A 20049-nucleotide genomic window follows, 5' to 3' on the forward strand; every position below is an offset into this window, starting at 1 on the left:
CCATATGATCAGTTTAGTTACAATGTAAGATTGTGGATAATTACCTTAAACTTCTCAGACTTGACGTAGATGTCGGCCAGCTGCTGGTAGACTTTCAAAGGCTCGTTATACTGAACTGCTCGTTCAAAAGCCTTCACAAGGCTTTCCTCAGTGCCGTACATGTTCTCCAAGTTTAGCAGTGCAACCCACACATTGAGCTTCTCCTGTTCTTCTCTAAGGAAAGAAGAGCCACATTTGCTTACAGAGAGAACATACCAGTGGATAGAACCAGGTCCGAACTGGCAATCTGTGGATTGTGGCAAATGCCAGAGCGGCTGCTGTAAGATGCCATAGACATAGTGGGCTGGTGGGGGGCTGTTTGTGCCTTTGTATTTTGGAATACCAGGGCCTATTTTAAATCCAAGTCCGGACCTATAGATATTCTAAGTTACACAGTTGTTAGCAGTCACAAAATAAATCTCATTTGAGAGATTCCAGCTGAACACAAATGCTTGACTCACATCAGGAATGAGAGCATATCATTAGTTACATTAAAAGGAAGGCAAATTTACTGGGAATCAAAGCCTCCCAATTAAGCAATTGCTGTTGGTTCAGCCCATCATAAAGCTGCTGTTCAAAAGTTATTTACCACCAATGCTAACCCTACTTCTTTTGCGACTATCATTGACTCATGGATGTTGGTCCCCATTTTGCCCTTAGCGTATCCAGGGTGCCAAGGGCCGTATGCAGTGTCAATGTTCCTACTCATAAATGTGTGCATGGCCTTAATGAAAGGGCACCAGGCGAAGGAAGGCGGACCAATGCGGTATTAGATTAAAAAAAAAAAGGTTAGAAATATTTTGGCTAAAGCTAAATTATCTGGTTTGTAATCATACACCCTACAGCTCAATTTGAACTTGAATTGCTGCCCCATTGCAACACAGCAGCAATGGCAGATGAGGCAATTTGTTACCCACGTGAAATCTGTGCTACTCTTGTGTGACATATGTCCCAAAAAAGGCTTTTCCCATAACTAACATAGGGATCACTGCATGTAAAACACTTGACTGCTTTGTAGCCACGGGGGCAGCCATTCTAGCTGGAAAAAAGTAGAAAAGGAACAGGTTACATAGCAGATAATAAGTAAGCTCTGTAGAATATAATGTGATTCTACAGAGTTTATCCGTTATCTGCTATGTAACCATACCATTTAGCCCTTTTTTCAATTTGAATGGTTACCCCCATGGCTACACACTGTTTATATAACATACAGTAGTGTTTCTGAAGCAGAGGGCAAGCTATGGCATCAAAAAGTAAGGCTAATGCCACATGACATTTTGCCCGGAACCATTGCATCAGCCCGGGTGCAGGTATTCGCAGAGGATTTCCGCACTGATATCCCTTGTGTGTGCCTGCACCCAGGCTGAAGCGATAACTCCAAGTGCAGGCATGAAGTCTAATACCATTGTTGGGGCTAATTTTTGATCAGCTCTGTGTGGCATTTGCCAAACATTTCTCCTATTAAGCCCCTTACCTGAAAGAAATGGTTTTGAGAGCTCTCTCTGCTACAACTCGTGCCTTCTCTATTTCGGTGGCATGAAGGTGGAATGCCATGTACTGTAGCCAAAGGATGGAGCTGTCTGGGGAGCTAATGACAAGCCGGTCAAAGTCATCCGCTGACTGAGGTTGCCGACCGGAATCCTGTAAAGCAGCTTCTTTCTTAGAAAGTTCTTTCTCTGCTTCCTTTTTTTCTCTCGCCAGCTCTTTTTTCATCTTCTTTTTCTGAAAAATCAAGAGGAGATTTAAGTGAAGCTTAACAATTCTTCTCACTTTACTGGATGAGTCCAAGTTAAATGCTGAGTGGTTGCCACAGATAAACAGAAATGGGACAATGTTGCAAAATAATGTGTCCCATTAAAGAATAGTTAGTGGTCACTTTTTCATTTATCGTACAAAGTCGTATACTCCAGTAATACTATTTGAACCTCTTACCTTGGGCTGTTCATCCTCCTCTTCATCACTGTCTGAGCTACTGTCATTAGCCCCAGCTAGAGATGGTTTGAGAGTGTTTAGGCTGACATCCCACGAGAACCCAGTGGAAACTTGCAGCCTGGAGACAGATGGTTGACTGCTAGTTTGCTCCTTAAGGGAAAAAACAGCATGTTTTTAGATCAAGCAGAATCTTGAGGCACGGAATAATGAGTAACCAGGAAATCTATGGTGCCATTTTATCACCAAGCACACACGCCTAGTTAAAGGGGGAGTTCACCTTTAACATTTAGTATACTAAAGTTCTATTATTACCAGCTTTTCTACTGGTTATTACCTGGGACTGCTGCTGTGTTTGTGTTTTCTTTGTTTTATCCTCTGAATCTTCCTCTCTGCAGTAAACCTCAACTCCACTGTCCTCATCCTCCTTAGATTCCTGGGATTTCTTCTTCTGTGGAAAGTAAGCAGACCCCTCTTTAGTTAGTTTAGTGCAAACACCCAAAAGATTGGATTGCTAACACATGATTGGCCCAGTGACTGTATGTGATGAGGAAATTTATGCCATCCCACCGGCGATTTACATTCTCGCCGGTGGGATGGCATTTCGGGGAGGTCACCCGCGACAAAGGAGATTTGTTGCGGGCGACTAATCTCCCCGTCTGCCACGGCCCTTACTGCACAAAGGTAAACTCCAACAGATATCAGATCATGTAAACAAATGGTTGTGATTTACAGCTGGTTAGAAACAAGTTCTGCATAACCTAAGGGTGAAGACACACTGAGCTACTAGTAGCAGCTACTTTTTCATGGCTACTAAACTCCAGAAAATACCATGCCATAGACAATATTGAGAATTGCCTCAGCTAAAACACACGTTGAGACAATTATCAGTAAATAATCAGCATTGTCTATTGTAGTAGCCACGACAAGTAGCTGCTACTAGTAGCTCTGTGTGTCTTCACCCTTAAAAGGTGTCCATTCACGGGTCAAGAAAAGCTGCCATTGAACCGAGTCGGCAGCTTACGGACCCACTGACAGGCCTACCCAACCGATATTTGACCGAAAATCAGGCAGATGTCAATTGGGCAGGTTTGATTTCCGGTCACATCAAGGACTGAACCAGCGTTCTGATGCAGTCCTTGATCTAACAGTCTGCATAGAGGTAATTATGATTCAATCATTTGGCTCTCGAAAATATCAACTGGGTATATTAGGGAAAGACCTTTAGCTTTAGATCACCAGACTGAGCCAAGGAGACCCAAGAATGATTCCCATAATAATTCACATGTGAACTGTTTAAATCACTTAATCTCCCTGTGCCTCGTACTGTAAGCTCTACAGGACAGCTGTACCTTGTAAATAAAGATGATGACAATGATGTTGGCAATGCAGATAATATAGATACTATACCTGTGAACCCTTTTCCAAATTCTCCCTTTTCCTTTTTGTTGTGGTCTTTTTCTCCTTATTTTTCCTTTTGCTGAATCCAGCAGATTCAGGTATCACATCAGGCTTTCCGGTGTCACTGGGAAGTAGTGAAAGCTCCACGTGTTTCTGCTCCGGATCTACACTGCAAAAACAGTGAATGGCATATCCTTGAGCCACATACCCAACGTTGCACGAAACAGAGAACTATCTGACATAGTGCTGTGGACATATACACAAATAATACTTACGACAGAACTTTGGCTGTAAGCAAGGTGCCTTCTGGGATATATTTACTGTATGCCGAGGTATCATAAACAAAATAACTAGTGATATTCCGGAACTGGATATGTCCCACAATAGAGCTGGATAACCTGGATGGAAGACAAATGTTATGAGGTTTTGTAGGGAAAGTGCCTGCAGGCAAACAGGTTTGTAGAGGTGGCTCTGCTATCTGACCTACCAAGACTGATAGAAAGACTTCACAAATTTCTAGCTGGACTAGTGCAAAAAGCCAAGGTGGTTTGCAATATCTAGACCTTACAATATGGGTTAAATCAATATAGCAAAACACACACAACAGTATGAGCTGGAGTGTCGGCTGACAGAACAACAAGAGCGAAAGAAGCAGAAAAGCAAAATAAAAGGGCAAATATACCTGAAAAACACTCCTTTGTTTTGTGTAACTGCACTCACAAAGCCAGTGACTAATTGCCCTTCTTCCAGACTATCAAAGGAAGTAATTTCCTTATCATCCGTACTCTTGGAAGCTTGTTGATTTATCCTAAGGGAAGAAAGCTTTTAAGTATTCAGGGTCAAAAGCAGAGACTGTTACATGCACTCAGGGGGGCGCTGCCGAGGGCTGGGGTATCTGGGCGCTGACACAAACACCAAATACAATTCATGAATTGGTTTGTATTTGAGTTCGGTAGAATATTTTATTAGCAAAGGGATAGGCACAGGGTAACTCACATATCCATAGAGAATACTGACTGAGAACTTACTTGGACTGCATCAAAGAAACCTTAATTGTCTTGGAAACAGAAAGTATGGCACACCTGTTTTTAAAGGGATAAAAAAAAAAAAGGTATAAAATGTCCGTTATCCAGAAACCCATCATCTAAAAAAACTCAGATTTTCAAGGACACTTCTCATAGACTTTATGTTAATCATATAATAAAATTTTTAAAAAATAATTTATTTTTTCTTTAAAATAATAAAACAGTACCTTGTACTTGATCCCAGCTAAGATATAATTAATCCTTATTAGTGGTCAAACAAAACTATTGATATTATTTAATGTTTAATGATTTTTTTAGTAGACAAAGTATGGTCAGATTACAGAAAGATCCCTTATCCAGAAAACCTCAGATCCCAAGCATGCTCTAAGCAAGTCCCACACCTGTACTGCAATGACATTACTAAAGCAGAATACAGAAAAATCTCCAACATATTATGGAAGCAGGTGTCTAACCTGACAATCTTCCCAGGGGTGAATTTATCCAATGAAGCTTCCGTGTAGTTGTCATGTAGGTGAAAAATACTGGCTTCTCCAGTCTTCCCAAATGGCAGGGAAAGTGTCAGCCCAGAGCCCTTTACTACCTTGGTCACAGAGGCCATCGTCACAGATCCTTCCTCCAATGAATAGATACCTGTGAGATGGTTCCAAAGAGAATTGTCCTTCAAAATGGTGTAGAAGTTGCAAAAGGAATACTGATATCAAATGTTTTAGGAGGAAACAGTGAGAATTTACATGATGTACACTGTACATCATATTCATCTATACATGGTGTTTGTGTAACTGAGCCTCTTCTAGGTTCAATACAGTGAACTTTGTGTGTGCTACTTTATAACTACTTTATTTGATGGGCACTGACATGGCAGCCACTATGTGGCAGAATGATCAAGGGGCACACTCAGCGTTGGCATCTGGGTTAAAGGGGAACTCTGTTCAAAATAGTTTGGTTTTTTTTTGCATAATTAATTGAAATGTTCAGATGTACATTAAAAATATCAAAAATATAAAAGCTACTAGTAAAAATAATTGCAGCTGACAGCAGTATTCTATGTTTCTAAAACAATGTAACAGAAATCTGCTCTCCTCCAGATGTGTTAGGGGTTGTTCACCTTTAAATTAACTTTCAGTATGATGTAGACAGTGATATTCTGAGACTATTTGCAATTGGTTTTTATCTTGTATTATTTGCGGGTTTTCAGTTAACTTTTTGTTCAGCAGCTACCTGGTTGCTAGGGTCTTGTTTACCTTAGCAACCAGGCAGTGGTTTACATAAGAGACTGATAAATATGAATAGGAAAGGGTCTGAATAGAAAGGAATACAAATTAATATTAACAGTAAAACTGTAACCTCACTGAGCAATATTTCTTGACTTCAGTGACCCCCATCAGAAAGCTTAAAAGATATCGAAGGCAAATAAATTAAAAACCAAAAAAATGAAAATGAATTATTGTTTGCACAGTAAGAGACAGAAATGCACAGAATATAAAAACCCAGACACTGCATTTATATGTAAATGGAATTGCTATTAAGTATAATGAAAAGTTATTTAGAATTTGATTTTCTTTGATTATGAAGAAATCATTTTTTGGATGGACATCTTCTTTAACGTGATTGCTGATAAACCTAGAGACAAGTCTCAGTGAATATAAAGTACCTGTTAATGAAAGACAGAGGTGCTTGTGAGTGGCGTCTGGCCCAACCACCGTTGCAGACAAGGATTGGCCGTTCTTGAACAGTTTTTCCGGACGCTTTAAGTTCTACAGAGACATGAACAGAAGTAGTATTCAGACGTGTATATAGGAAATAAACAAAAGGGAAAAAAGGGAAAATTAGATTTTTCAAACCTTGGGGGTCTGGGAAAGAAGTAGCAGCTCAATTCTCCCCCGGATTTGTGGTGTAATCTCCACCTCTAGATATTTCTTCTCTGTGTTATACTGTAAATGGGAGGTGAGAGAATGATCATTGTCTCTAAAAGTCACACCAATGAAATAAAATTACACCTCCTGCTTATTAAAAAAGGTGCTATATTACCTTATTTATATAACATGTAACCTTTTCACCAGGGGTGAACGTTTTCAGTGGTCTTGGCTTTGGAACTTTATTGTCTTTGTTAATTAAACTGAAACAAAAAGAAAAATTATTGAGACATGGGGTTTCAGATAATTTGGGTCTGGTCCAGCTATTAACTTGGGTGCACCTATGACAATAATATATTGTGTTTTGTTTTTTGTTTTTTATAATAGTCACCCTGTTGAAGTTCCATCTATTCACTGCTTGAGCTCTCCAAGGGACCGGCCACACATTTTGGGGACCTCTGATCTAAGCTATCCCCCCATTTGCTATATACAGACAGTGATTCTAAAGCAGCAAATGAACAGATACTCACCCTGGGAGAATGCTCAGCTCCGGAAGAGAATGTATGAAGTCAGGATGTGTGATTGGAAGGTATCTGCCAAAAAAATATAAAAGCTTTTATTTAGGGTATTTTAACCAAATATATTACTTATTAAAGGAAACTTTCTTCCAAAAGGGTATCAGAGTCTGTCTACGCCAATCAGTAGGGCTCTATAGTAGAAGTGAAGGAACAGCAGCAACTGCCTCTGGCTCCACAAGAGTGAAAATGTATATGCTGGATAAGTGAGAAAGTAACACTGAATACTGCATACAGCAAGGCAACAACAATTACAGCACTTTGATTACAGAAAACTGGCAATCTGTGATAAATATCCTACTATTTATTATGCAAAATATGGCGTTTATTTAATTTCCGTGTGCCTGTGCAAGACATACATTCAGTCCACAAATGCCATCCACAAAACTATTTTGTAAATAGTTTTTAGTTGATCCTTTCTCCCACACCCAGACTAGCAATCTGTTCTGGCCAGTGCCAGAGGGGCTGCAGTAAGATGCTATAGACAAACCCCAGGTTTTAAGGATGAAGCTTAAGTGATTCCTCTCATTGGCCCCAGGCTGTAAGCCACCCCCCCCCCACCTTGAAAAACTTGAATGTCACAGGCGGAGGCCTATTTGCTTTCTTTCCTCCTCCCTCTTTTATTTACCACCTTTCACTCCCCATTAGCCACCTTATAAGTTTTCTCCCTGTTCTAAACCCCTCTGTCCGTCACTGTTTGCCCATGAGGACTGACAACTTGCCAAAAGAAAGACCTAGAATTATAAACATGTCCCCTGCATGACTGGCGCAGAAAATGAGAAGACAGAATAAAGGCACATGCAAGAATCAATGGAGAAAACCATTTTTAAGCAATATGTGCATGCCTGTGGGTTGGATGGAAACCATACAGATTTTCTTCATGCTCTATTTGTCATATCTCTCTGTGCCAAATTGTATGTGCATACAGGGTACACTAGGCACACTGGGTTTCAAACACTGAGCAAAGCTCCATAATGCACCAAAGCAAAACTGGGCACATAATGCCCATAGTCAATGTTCCACTCCCTCCCAGACAGGCAGGATTGTTTGATGCTCTGCGCACAATGACACTGCAAATCAAAACTTGAATTACACACATAAATGTAAAAAGAAAAAAAAATCCCAGCAACCTACCTGTGCGACTTCACTTCTCTTCCTCCAATAACTCGACCTGTCACCTCCTGCTTTGGGCTCAGTTTGGAGGTGGGGAAAGAACCCAGTGGGGTATCCTCTGTTATTTGAGAAACATGGATAAAGCCACATACATTATCATTAATGGAGACAATCACTTGTGTGGGCTTTATACTTTTCACTGTTCCAGATACCAGATCTCCCACTTTCAAACCATGTGCCATGAAACCAGAGGTTTTCACATCTGACTGCTTTGTTTGCCCCTGGTTCTTGCTTGTCTTCAAGGCCGATTTATTTTGCACAGCCAGCAAGAGGCCCTGTTCATTCACAGACGTTGCTTTTAGAATTACGGTGATGGTCTCTCCCACCTTCAGCTTTTCAGACTCAAAATGGAAGGTGTCGTTAAGGTGAGATGACATAGGAACAGCAGCTAGGTGAGCAGGGCCTGTCAAGGACACAACTGCAAATTCTTCTGCCACGTGCAGCACATCTGCTGAGTGGGACGAATTCATCTTTGGCTGGGGAGAATAAAAAGAAAAAAATGCTCATATTCGAATTTAACCATTAATTTTAAAGGGTACGTAGTTTAGCGTCAAGGCAAGTAGGGGGCAAGTTGATCATTAGGAGCAGAGGACATGCCCATTGTGTCTTTGCCTTAAAAAGCAACATGCAATGGGTTGTTGTTGAAACAGTTTCCAGCATCCCCTATCCCAAGAAAAAAAAACCAAAACAACTTACCACATTCTTTTTCTTTTTCAACAGTGCCTCATTTAGAGATACATAAACATGCAGCTTAAGCAAATCAACATTTAAAACCACAGCTTTGACTTTCTGTCCAGCAATTGGCGTTTCATCTACAACAGAAAAAAAAAACAATTCATCCATCTGCATTGACTAGTCACCCTCACATGATGGTTGCATTAAAGGGGTGTTTCACATTAAAGTTAACTTTTAATACGTTATAGAATGTCCTATTTCTAGCAACTTTGCAAATTTTATTTTTTTTTTTGCCTTCTTTTACACCTTTTCAGCTTTTAAATGGGGGTCACTGACCGTGGCAGATAAAAACCAATTGCTCTGTGAGCTTACAATTTTATTATTGTTACTTTTTAATATCTTTCTATTAATATTTCAGTCTCTCGTTCGAACCACTGCCTGTTTGCTAAGGTAAACAAGACCCTAGCAACAAGATAGCTGCTAAAATTCCAAACTGGAGAGCTGCTGAACAAAAAGCGAAATAAATATCTCAAAATATCACTGCCTATAAAGATACTAAAAGTTCATTTTAAAGCTTAGAAAAGTACTGGGGAAACATCTACCCGAACTAATCCTTCACTATGACATCAAGACAAATAAAGTAATCAAGAAAAGATTATTAAGTCATATGCTAATGGCAGCAAAGGCCCTTATCCCTAGGTGGTGGAAAAGCGTTGAACCCCCTGCATATCATAATTGGCTGAAACTTATGGAAGAGGCGAGAAAAATGGAGGAAATTACAGCAATTCTCCATAATAGCCAGAGATATTAGAAAATTTGGAACCCATAGTTAAAACATTTTCAACTAACTGATAGAGGTATTTTTATAAACCACTGAACAACAGTTTAAAGGGATAAAAGTTAATAAATTACACGAGCAAGATGGGACTACCTACTCTCTTCCCTCATTTTGATGTTTAATTAACATATCTATATGTAAGACGATTGAATATACAAATGTTTACGTCCCCCTACGTGCCCCCCCTTCTCTCTTCCTTGAAAACCAACAAAAATTTAAAAAAAAAAAAAAAATTCGAAGTGAACACCCCCTTCAATAATTCTTTCATCTGTGTGTACTGATAAAGCAGGCTGTACTGCTGCATCTGGTTGACAAAGAATAACATTCATTGCAGTGTACTTGTGTGCACTAGATGATTTAGTTTATCTCCTCTTATACCCAAGCTCACAATTCTTAACTCTCACCCCTTTAGGACGACAGGTATTTGCCCTAATATTCTTTTCAAGCCCTGGCCTTTTCCCCACTGCTCCAACCTTCTATCCCAACATGACTGTGTCCCAGCATCATCATTTCTCTCCAGCTTGCCCCCCCCCAGATATATGTCAGCACCTCTAAACACAATAGCTAAAGTGACAACAACAAATTATGCTTCACTAACACATACACAGTTGGGGGAGGATGATTTAATTATGCATGCTATTGGGATAAATTTTAGAAGGGCTCCTAGTAATAATGAGATTGTGACTTTGATATATAGCAAACTGAGGACCGCAATACTTTTCTGCATATTTAATTTTATACAGTACATAAAAGTGGGAATTAACATTCTATCCAAAATATTCTCCCTAGACAGTAACGGTGCATTATACCAGCTGTGCATAAATATATATCTGCATTGAAGGAATCCCCTGGCATAAACTATGAAAGTATTTCTATATGCAGACATCTGCTGTCCTGTTTTTCCCATGCAAAAGTATATTTGACCCCAGTTATAACACTTCACTGAGCTACAGTACTGAGACATAGAGATAAGCCTGGGTAATGGGCCTCCATGTCTTTGGCACCATCTGAATAAAATAATTATCAAAGTTTCTACCTCCAATGTTATTATGGGTGGCTGATACAGTTTGCGCGCCAGTAATGCTGCCAGTACTGAAGTGGACCGGACCATTCTCCTCTGCATTCTCAACAACCAAAGTGAGCTTTTGTCCTGAGGTCAGTGTGTAGATACTTAGCTCATCCTCTGGATCTCCTGAAAATCAGAACCAGCAGATACATGGGAAAACAAGGTAAAAAGTAAAAAAAACTTCCGCTTGCAAAATACAGTTCACAAAACATAAAAGCTACCTGCTGACAGGCAGCTATGAGGTAGTAAAACCAGATCAAACATTTTAGAGAAGGTCTGAAATGAAGGTCCTCCAACAGTACACTCCTGCTTTCAGAGCTACATATCCCTGCCAAGCAACCCCATAATTTATTGCCCTTTTCTTCAATATAAAGCAGCCCCACCTTTCCTAGAAAGCAGACCCTTCAGAAGCTGCAGTTCACTGAAACACTGGCTCAGAAGGAGAAGGCCTTCAGCAGAACAATCACTGGGAGCGCACTCCGACATCTTCAGGGTCAGCAGGAACCGCTGTTTCTCTTCATCTGTCTTGATCACCTTGGCCAACACAGTCTGGCCCTCGAATAAGTGGTCACTGATGTTGGTCACAAACTTGTCTGATATTTCCTATTCAGGGAAAGGGCAGCAATGTGATTTCTTTGTTCATATGGACTATCATTAGAGAAGGCAAAGTTTAAATGAGCACAACCAGCATCAATGGGCTGCAAAAACATTTACTATACATTAAAGATGTTTGAGTTTAAATTTTTCATATATTTATTATTACCAAGACTGTATCAATAGGTGGAGTCAAAAAAGGTTAATAGACTTGAAGCAAGCTTTTTGTTTATACTCTTTCCAATGCTTTGAAGCAAGAGAACTTGGTATCTACACAATGCTTTGAAGCAAGAGAACTTGGTCTCTACACAAAGCTAGTAAAAAGCAGTATTTATATACTTTTATGCGCAAATTGGCAGAACAGGCGGCTTTACCCTGTAAGTGCCAGTAAGTGTTCAGAGGAGATAGAAAAGGGCATCGCTGTTTGTACTCCGCACTTATATGGCTAAGCCAGATTCACACCGGCAAGGGCCAAGGGGTATCTGCTTCACTTCTCATCCCTTTAAATGCTATAACCCTTTAAACTGCAATATCCCCCTCATACACAGAAGTAATGTCAAATCTGCAGTGCTTCTACTGTACTACTACTACTACAATTCCTTGCATCCTATAGCTACAGCACTACAAATCCCAGAATTCCACCAACAGCTGCTCAAAAGCAGCTTGAGGGCTGGAGGTTAGATTTCCGTGATGTAGTTTTGAGGGCACCAAGCTCCCTGTGCTACCCCGTGAACCCTTTCCCCAATTCCTTCCCTGCTGCCTGCATATGTTCAATGACATCTATACCAGTCACCTTCAGTTCTCTCATCTTTTTTCTGCTCTGCAAAAAATAAGCGAGTCCCTTTGGACTGTTGTCCCCCACTCCTGCAGATGTTTGTCCTCTTTTACAGCTTGCATAACGTCAATTAAAATCATTGTTTATCACATCGAAAGGAGACCAAGGCATTCAACAGCCTGCCATCCCTCCCACGTAAAGCCACACAGACACACACTGCCATTACTTACTGATTTGGGCACCAATCCAAACAGGCCGTATGGGAATTCAACAAAGGCACCATATGGCATGATACTTTTCACAAAGCCAGTCAGGTGCATCCCTGTCTGCACTTCAGAGATGACTTTTACGCACGATCCTTTCTCAAAGGAGGAAATCAGAACTGCTTTCTTTGTTAATATCTGAACCAAACTTGTAAAGGACTCAACAACAAGTTTTACACTAAAAACCATCAACTTTTTTTTTTTTTTTTTAAATGATGAACCTTTAAAGTGATACTAACACTAAAAAAAACAAATCTTTAAAATATTAATGTACATTAAAAGTTACCTGTAGGTCATGTTGGTTGTTTTTTGCTGACAGGGCTGCTTTTGTAAGTGTTACTTGAAGTTCCTAAACCTGACTGTTTTGTCAACCTGACTGTCCCTTCTCAGCCTGTCAGTTATAGCTTCTAGTGCTAACAGATTCCTGCTGCAGAAATATGGCAGCCCCCTCATAGAGGAACATGGGGATCAGATAGGTAATGTAAAAGCACAAGGAAAATGTAATGACAGATGTACAGGTAGGTTTAATTTTTGATGTCAGTATCTTTTTAATATAATGGATTTAATTTAGCCAAAGCTGTATTGGGGCGGCACACAGGGGAATATGCCTTGGGCATCAAAGAGAAGCAGATGCAAGAAGGGCAAATAGTATAATCAGAACCTATATTCTAAGAGTAAGAATTCTCTCTGACAAAAAGGATACATGGTGGCCCTTGAAGGTGCTAAGACACATAACTCCAGGAATGTTGTCCCCTTCTTCCAGCGCATGCCAGAGTAGCTCGCAATTTGATATGTGATCTGAGAGATGCATTTTGGGAATGAAGGCGGGGCTTTCCTCAGGCAGGATTAGAACATTAACACCTTTGTCGGTTTTCGATACGACTCTTGTGTCAACCACCTGATAAACAAAGAACGGCAGCAATATTAGATTGGCCACATATTGCATGCACTTTGTTATTATCATTCGATTCTTTCATTTATAGAATGCCCCAAGTGATGCCATAAAGTAGGGCTGTCCAACTGAAGGTCCTTGGGCCAGATGTGGCCCTTCAAAGGATTTTTATGGCCCTCAGTCTGCTCAAAGTCTTCATAGACTGACTTTTTAATTTAACCATCAACCATGCTATATGAGAAAATCGTCCCACTACATGTAACACTGCCATAAAGCAAAACTGCAAAGTACCTTGCCAACATCTAGCTTCACCGCCTTTGTCTTCTTGAGGTAGCGTTGTTCTTGTTCAGTCTCCCCCTCTTCAGTTATTCTGAAGGACAACAGCAATTTTTGTGTTTGGGGGTTACAATCCAGAACTCGAACCTTAATTACCTGTGTGGAAAGAGGTGTTATAAATGAAATAAAAAGAGAGTGAAGTTGCCCTACACATAACTGCTTAATAAGGAGGGCATGCACCTTTATCAGCAATCGGGTAGTAAAGTCAAACTATACACCCTACGGAGTAGTTTTGTAGTAGGACTCTATGTTCCCACATCCTTGGGCTCCACATTTCTATCAATGGGTCCGGGGCAATGGCAAGCAAGTGTAGCGATTTGTTATTTAAGTGTTAAGAAAGGGGCACCTGAATACAAAGACAAGCAAGTCCACAAAATATAGCCTTATCTGATGCCTTTTTGTGCACTCCAGCAACCAAAAAGTATTTAAAAATGTAATTTTCTATAAAATACTGTCTAGATGGAATTAGGCGAAGGACAAAACAGTTCAAGTCTTGACCAATCAGATTTTGCAACGGGACCAACTGCTATAGGGTATTACATAAAAATGAAATATTTCAGTAGAATCTTGCGGTATCTCCCAGGATTTCTAGTGTTCTGCATGCAAACAAGAGAGACCCATTACTATAAATGCGCTGTTAATGGGGTATCCTAGCAGAAAAACTAATACTTCACTGAACATAATCTTATAAAACAAATGGCATTAAAGTTGCAAATTCACCAAACACATAAATCAGCATTGTCTGACCGCACTTGCAGGATGAAGCATAATACATTACCTGCCCTCTGTAAAAGGCATCTTCCAGCGAGGAAATCTCTTGCAGAGAGCCCAGTTCACGGCGTGGAGCTAGGCCTTGTACCTCATTAAAGAATTTAACAATGCATCCATAGTCTTTGATGGCCACAATGAAGCCATGGGTAATTAGGCCTGGTTGGGCATCGTCAAAGCTGGCAATTATGGGCAACTTTGACTTCATCAGAGTTTTCTTCCGTGTCAGGATCAACTTTCGTTCAGAAGTAATTACAGTCAAGACCTTTGGGATATAAAATTGACTTGCTTACTAAGATTTAGCTAAAAGATATATATAATATTTATCAGCTTCATGCTAGTTGGAGTTATACTAGCTATGCAAGGAAATAAAAGCAATCTATTACCCTTATCAACGGTATCACGTAGTTTAATATAATTTGATTAAAGCAGTCATGTAATGGGACTTTTAGCCAACAATATCAAATTTGCACACCAAATACCATAAAGTAAAGGCCAGGGGCCACAGATGAGCGAAGAGGGGACCCATCCTATGTTTAACAATACAGGTTTGTGGACTTGCTGCATACAGCCTGGCACAGTTAGTCATTCAAGTCATTGCAGTCTCTAATGCAGGGTTCAACAACTTATAGCCACTAAGATGTAACTGGAAGTCAAGTCCTTCTATGTTTAGCTGCAGCTGTAGCGGCTATAAAGTCGTGCATTTTACACCATGTCCTGCAAGCCCTGATAGTAGTAGTTTCAAACAACTAGCCATGGTAATTATACACTGCCCGTATATCTCTTTGTACTTCCTGCTACTTAAACAGTTGCAGTGATTTAGATTGCAAGGCTGGATCTTGGGTTTATTGATAACCATGAGTGAAATGATTTACACCCACCTTGCATTTGATCTTGTTCCCAATAATGTATTTCTTCTCGGGATGTTTGAGAAGAACATCAGCAAAATGGAGTTTAGGCACAAGACCAGTGAGGTGATCGGTGATCTTCACCACCAATCCTACTGCTTCCAAGCTCTGTATTGTGCCCTGGGAGTAAAACAAATGTTGTTACTGTATTTGTTAAGAAGGGCTGATTCTTCCTGTGCTTATATATTTATGGTATAATAGACTTTGTATTATACATCCAAAAACAACTGTTTTTGTTAAGGGTTGACCATGACAGGCATGTTTTTTTTTTGTTTTGTTTTTTCCATTCTCAGCTACCACGCATTTACCTCCAGCACCTGTCCAGCCTGTATATCTTCATGGCGCAAGAACAGATCTGTAATCATTTTCCTATATAAAAGGGGAAAGAACATCATAAGCTGATGGTGGTAGGAAAGCATATTTATATTGCAATAAAGACAGACAAAGCTGGGTAAACAAATCTATAAATATAATATAAAGGCTTTAGCTTTTTTCTCCTTCAACGAGACCTTCTGGCTCTACTGAATTGGAAATGGTCCTGAAGTCCTCTAGATGTTGCAGAATAGCAACTCTAATAAGAACGCCAATTTGCATGATGTTATAAATCATAACAATTACTTTCACAGATCTACAGCCCCGGAAGTATACATGTGCTTATTTTTGCATAATTATATTGATTGACTTTAGTGCTAGTGTCTGAAAAATGATTTGGTTATAAAATAAACATTGATACACCATGAACATGTTATTACTTACTCTCTTAGAGACAGAAAGTGCATCTCCTCCATGGGACTAAATTCTTTGATTCTTCCTTTATGAGCAGTGCCTTTTTTGAAGATTTCGTTATCAGGGTGTTTGGAAGCAGAAAGATTATGTTTCTATAAGGACAAAAGCATATCAAGCACATCATTACTTGGCCCCCCCTATAGGGAATCTAAAGTGCAGATGGTTCCCACCTCCCTCCCACAAATGTTCCAAAGTGCACTGCACCATCTTAATGTGAGCACAGATAAGTTTGTTGCAATGTTCCATCCATGCATGCATGCATGCATGCATGCAGTGTTAGACTGGCCCACAAGGATACCAGGAAAACTCCTGTGGGGCCCAGATGTCAGTGGGCCCTCTTGCTTCTATCTATTTAGCCTATATTATGGTCATTCCCTATTTCTCTATGAGAACATGGAAGCTCGATAGATGTAAGAATAGAGTATAGTGACTAGGATAATAAAGAGTTTGAAGGAGGAGAGGAGAAATTAAAGTTGAGAGTGGGCCCATGGTCCGGGGTTTTCTGGTGGGCCCCTCCCATCTCAGTCCGACACTGCATGCATGGGAGTATCTGTACTCACTCTTGAACCTGCACTCTACCCTCTGAACAGGTCCAGTTCTTACAGGAGTGTCTCAGTTTCTTGTCATTTCAATAAGAAGGTATCCTATATTAGGAAACTTCAGCTAGGGGGTTTACGTTTATTACATAAGCCCCTCCCTTCAACACACAGCAAATCAGCAGTTTCAAGATATGACCATGACCAACATGAACTGCCCAACCAGGAACACATAACTAACAGGCATGTTCATTATGTGGACTGATTATGGTGCTTATGTACTTTTACTTATCACCCCCAACTGTGTGGATTTTTATCAGATATACAGTATACAACGAATAATGATAATATAGGTATAGGATGCCCTATCTAGAAATCCTTTAAATCATAAATCTCCCATTTATAGAAGGCTATCTCCTATAGAGTTTAATTTTTTTAAATAATTTCCTTTTTTCTATGTAATAATAATACCTTGCACTTGATGGTAACGAAGCTGCACAAATCCATATTGGTGGCAAAACAATCCTATTTGGTTTATTTCAAGTTTAAATTTTGTTTTAGCAGACTTAAGATACCAAATTATAGAAAGATCCCTATATGGAAAACCCCCTGTCCCAAGAATTCCAGTTATTAGATCCTATACCTGTAATCAGCTCTAAAAGGGCAGTATTAAGCGGGACAGGCTATATCACTCATTATTGGGCTGACATAGGGGGCAGACATAGTTTAGTGCTACATAAGGAAGCATTTGTTAAATTCAGGTATATTGTTTAAATCAGTTTAATAAAAACAAATCGGTGAATACACAAAAACTGAATGAAATTATATTAAAAAAAATTACATTACAGGTACAGAAATCTTCAGGGGAAGATAAGAAGGGTCATTTACAATACCCCGGGGCACAAGTGTTAGAGTGCAAGTGTGCGCCCCCTACTGCTCACTCAAGAAGCCCTTGTGCCCCGGTGTAAGGTGCGCTGTTCTTCTCATGTCAGCTTGAGAATCCAGCACAAGAACCAGAAAACAGCTAGCCCTATCTTTACCACTTTCCAAAGGGCCCAGATGTGAGCTGCACCTCCTAAAAACTACCTAACTTGTGCATTTGAATGAACTAAAAGAAACGCAGAGGCTTGTGGCCATTCTTCAAATGCACTGCTCCCCGCATTGTGGGGTCTGCAGAGGCCTTATTTACACCACTGGGCCATGTGATCTCCGAGGGAGCACACAGCCCATCACTAAATGGTGGATCAAGGGAAAAGATGTAAAGGGCAATATTTGCTGCTATTTATATTCCATATATGTGGTAAGATACTAGTCTCTGTCTCCAGTATAGCTTTTTTAAAATAAAGCAATTTGTTCATTTGCAAATTTGCAATATTGTTTTTCTACATTAGTGCATATAATTGTGAGTGAGTAGCAGTAAATGCAAAGTCTATTTGGCTTTATTTATCAGTGGCCCATTTGGTTAAATCTTTGTTACGATCCATGTGATTCAGCATCTCCCAACTCTTTTTAATGCTCACATAACAGAATAAGCACAATGTTCTTGGTAAACTTACAAACGCAAAGCCCAGGTTTCCTCCATCCAGCTCAAAAATGGCTCCAGCGTTCCTAACCAGTGTTTGAACCATGCAGTTCTCAAGTACAGAGCCAACCCAGTCACTGGTGAGCTGGGGCAGGGGGTTCCCTGGCTGCTGAAAACACTGGCGGAGTGTAAGTCTGATGCTCTTTGTGGAAGGATCAAGCCACAAGATACAGGCTTTGACCTGCAAACAAGAAGACAAGTTAGTGGTAGAAACCAAATCAGATGCCACTTAATAGACCTTTCCTACAGCCTACAATTTTAGTTGCCTATCACTATTACACATACACTATGGTCAATATAATCAGGAGCTAAATGGGGAGAACATTCAAACACCTTGCAGAGTTCCCTGGCTGGAATCTAATCTAAGACACTAACACTGCAAGGTGACAGTGCTACACCCACCTCCTTTCTAACCTAGGTTAAATTTGTTCTTAAAACAAACAAATACAATCCATACAGGTGTGGTCAAATTTCAGAAAAGAACAACAACAGACTACAGTTCTGTAACCCTTCCTCCCAATACGTACTTCCTGACCCTCCTTGTAGGAACCGATTTTCTTTGGTTCAAAGTGCAAGAAATCCACAAAGCCCGTGTAGGATGAAAGGAAAGACAAAGTGATGCTGCTCTGGGTCACCTGGAATAAAAAAAAAAAGTTACGACTCATAGTATGTATGTCAGCAGCATAACATTATATACATTTAATCAGGGATGCATTTTGGGATTCAGTCAAATAGGAAGATTTGGTGGAATACTAAACCAAATGCTAAGCTAGGTATCCCACAAAGGGCCGATCTGACTCCGCAGGCTGAGAATCAGAACACCGCATCCCCCCTACTGGCATCAGCCTCCTACCTTGCCTGCACCCAGAATCATTTTATTGGCCCAGGGCAGGCACATGTGGCAGATATCTGCTCTGAAATGTGGGTGTGTTTTTCTGTGGTGAGCTTTAATTTCACATCTGCCCCTTAGAATTTATCCAGATCCTGAACCGTTTGTTACACAGTGTTCTGTTCTTGCCTGGATTTACCTTCTCTATCTGTGCTTTAAGTACAAGTCCCGGCAATAGATTATTCAGAGTCCAATTTTGTTCCATAGTTGCAAGGGCCCCAGTCACATCATTTTGGGTGATGGACAGACGGACTATCCTTCCTTCATTCTTCACTTCTTGAATCACGCAGTTTAGGTACTGTCCTATTCTGAGTAAGGGTCCTGCACATAAACAGACATTAACAGTTATAGTGAATAAGTGAATTAAGAAAAGCATCAAAACCTATAGAACGGAAGTTGTCCTCTATGCCCTTGTGAACGCTCTAGTTCAGTGATCCCCAACCAATGGCTCGTGAGCAACATGCTTGCCAACACTTTGAATGTTGCTCCCAGTGGCCTTAAAGCAGGTGCTTATTTTTGAATTTCTGATTAGGAGGCAAGTTTTGGTTGCATAAAAACCCAGTGTAATTGCCAAACAGAGCCTTCTGTAGGCTGCCAGTCAACGAAGGGGCTATCAAATAACCACGTAAAGCACACACAATTATGAGTGTATTTTAAATTTGTCATTTTACTGTTGCCTTTGAACCCTTACGTTTGACACAGAAATTAGTCAGTACTTCAATATGATTTTTCAACAACCTTGCAGTGCATATTATGGAAGAAGTACTATGCACTTATGAACAACGCTTCATCGTATGTACATTTGCTACTAAACAACTTCAGTTATTCATTAGAACTACAAGATCCTGTGTATATAGATGTATTGTGGCAGTCTGCCAAGAGACCATATTGTTATCCATTATCCCATCAGGAGTTTAAGTCCTTAACATTATTTACAGATGTTATTTAACTTAGAAAGAGAGCAGGAACTCCCAGCAAACAGTAAAGAATGTTACAGAGATGCCATATCTAAAGGTTTAGCTTGCCCCTGAAAGGGACAGCCTTGAACTATAGGCCTGTGATACATAGTGCAAAGTCTCACTGACATAATCCTGCTTCGGTCATTAATAAGCTTCTTTATACAAA

The 20049-nt window shown here is 40.1% G+C and overlaps 1 protein-coding gene across 1 annotated transcript in view; it reads right to left on the reverse strand.

Moving 5' to 3' along the window:
* pdcd11 (programmed cell death 11) overlaps window positions 1-20049 on the reverse strand; it is a 29947-nt gene that overhangs the window by 3150 nt on the left and 6748 nt on the right. Inside the window, exons 7-33 of the mRNA XM_004915851.4 lie at window positions 19064-19245; window positions 18563-18670; window positions 18010-18216; window positions 15888-16009; window positions 15440-15500; window positions 15105-15251; window positions 14234-14488; window positions 13411-13551; window positions 12931-13125; window positions 12195-12365; window positions 10979-11198; window positions 10566-10721; window positions 8713-8828; window positions 7978-8492; window positions 6799-6861; window positions 6444-6531; window positions 6257-6346; window positions 6067-6169; window positions 4868-5045; window positions 4398-4451; window positions 4052-4177; window positions 3645-3767; window positions 3379-3538; window positions 2306-2419; window positions 1972-2121; window positions 1514-1761; window positions 45-213 (exon numbers count right to left, since the gene is read on the reverse strand). Coding sequence (XP_004915908.2) covers window positions 45-213; window positions 1514-1761; window positions 1972-2121; window positions 2306-2419; window positions 3379-3538; window positions 3645-3767; window positions 4052-4177; window positions 4398-4451; window positions 4868-5045; window positions 6067-6169; window positions 6257-6346; window positions 6444-6531; window positions 6799-6861; window positions 7978-8492; window positions 8713-8828; window positions 10566-10721; window positions 10979-11198; window positions 12195-12365; window positions 12931-13125; window positions 13411-13551; window positions 14234-14488; window positions 15105-15251; window positions 15440-15500; window positions 15888-16009; window positions 18010-18216; window positions 18563-18670; window positions 19064-19245 — 4262 coding nt within the window. The remainder of the gene's footprint in view (window positions 1-44; window positions 214-1513; window positions 1762-1971; window positions 2122-2305; window positions 2420-3378; window positions 3539-3644; window positions 3768-4051; window positions 4178-4397; window positions 4452-4867; window positions 5046-6066; window positions 6170-6256; window positions 6347-6443; window positions 6532-6798; window positions 6862-7977; window positions 8493-8712; window positions 8829-10565; window positions 10722-10978; window positions 11199-12194; window positions 12366-12930; window positions 13126-13410; window positions 13552-14233; window positions 14489-15104; window positions 15252-15439; window positions 15501-15887; window positions 16010-18009; window positions 18217-18562; window positions 18671-19063; window positions 19246-20049) is intronic.

This window comes from Xenopus tropicalis, chromosome 7 (assembly GCF_000004195.4).
Source record: "Xenopus tropicalis strain Nigerian chromosome 7, UCB_Xtro_10.0, whole genome shotgun sequence".
Classification (NCBI taxonomy): domain Eukaryota; kingdom Metazoa; phylum Chordata; class Amphibia; order Anura; family Pipidae; genus Xenopus; species Xenopus tropicalis.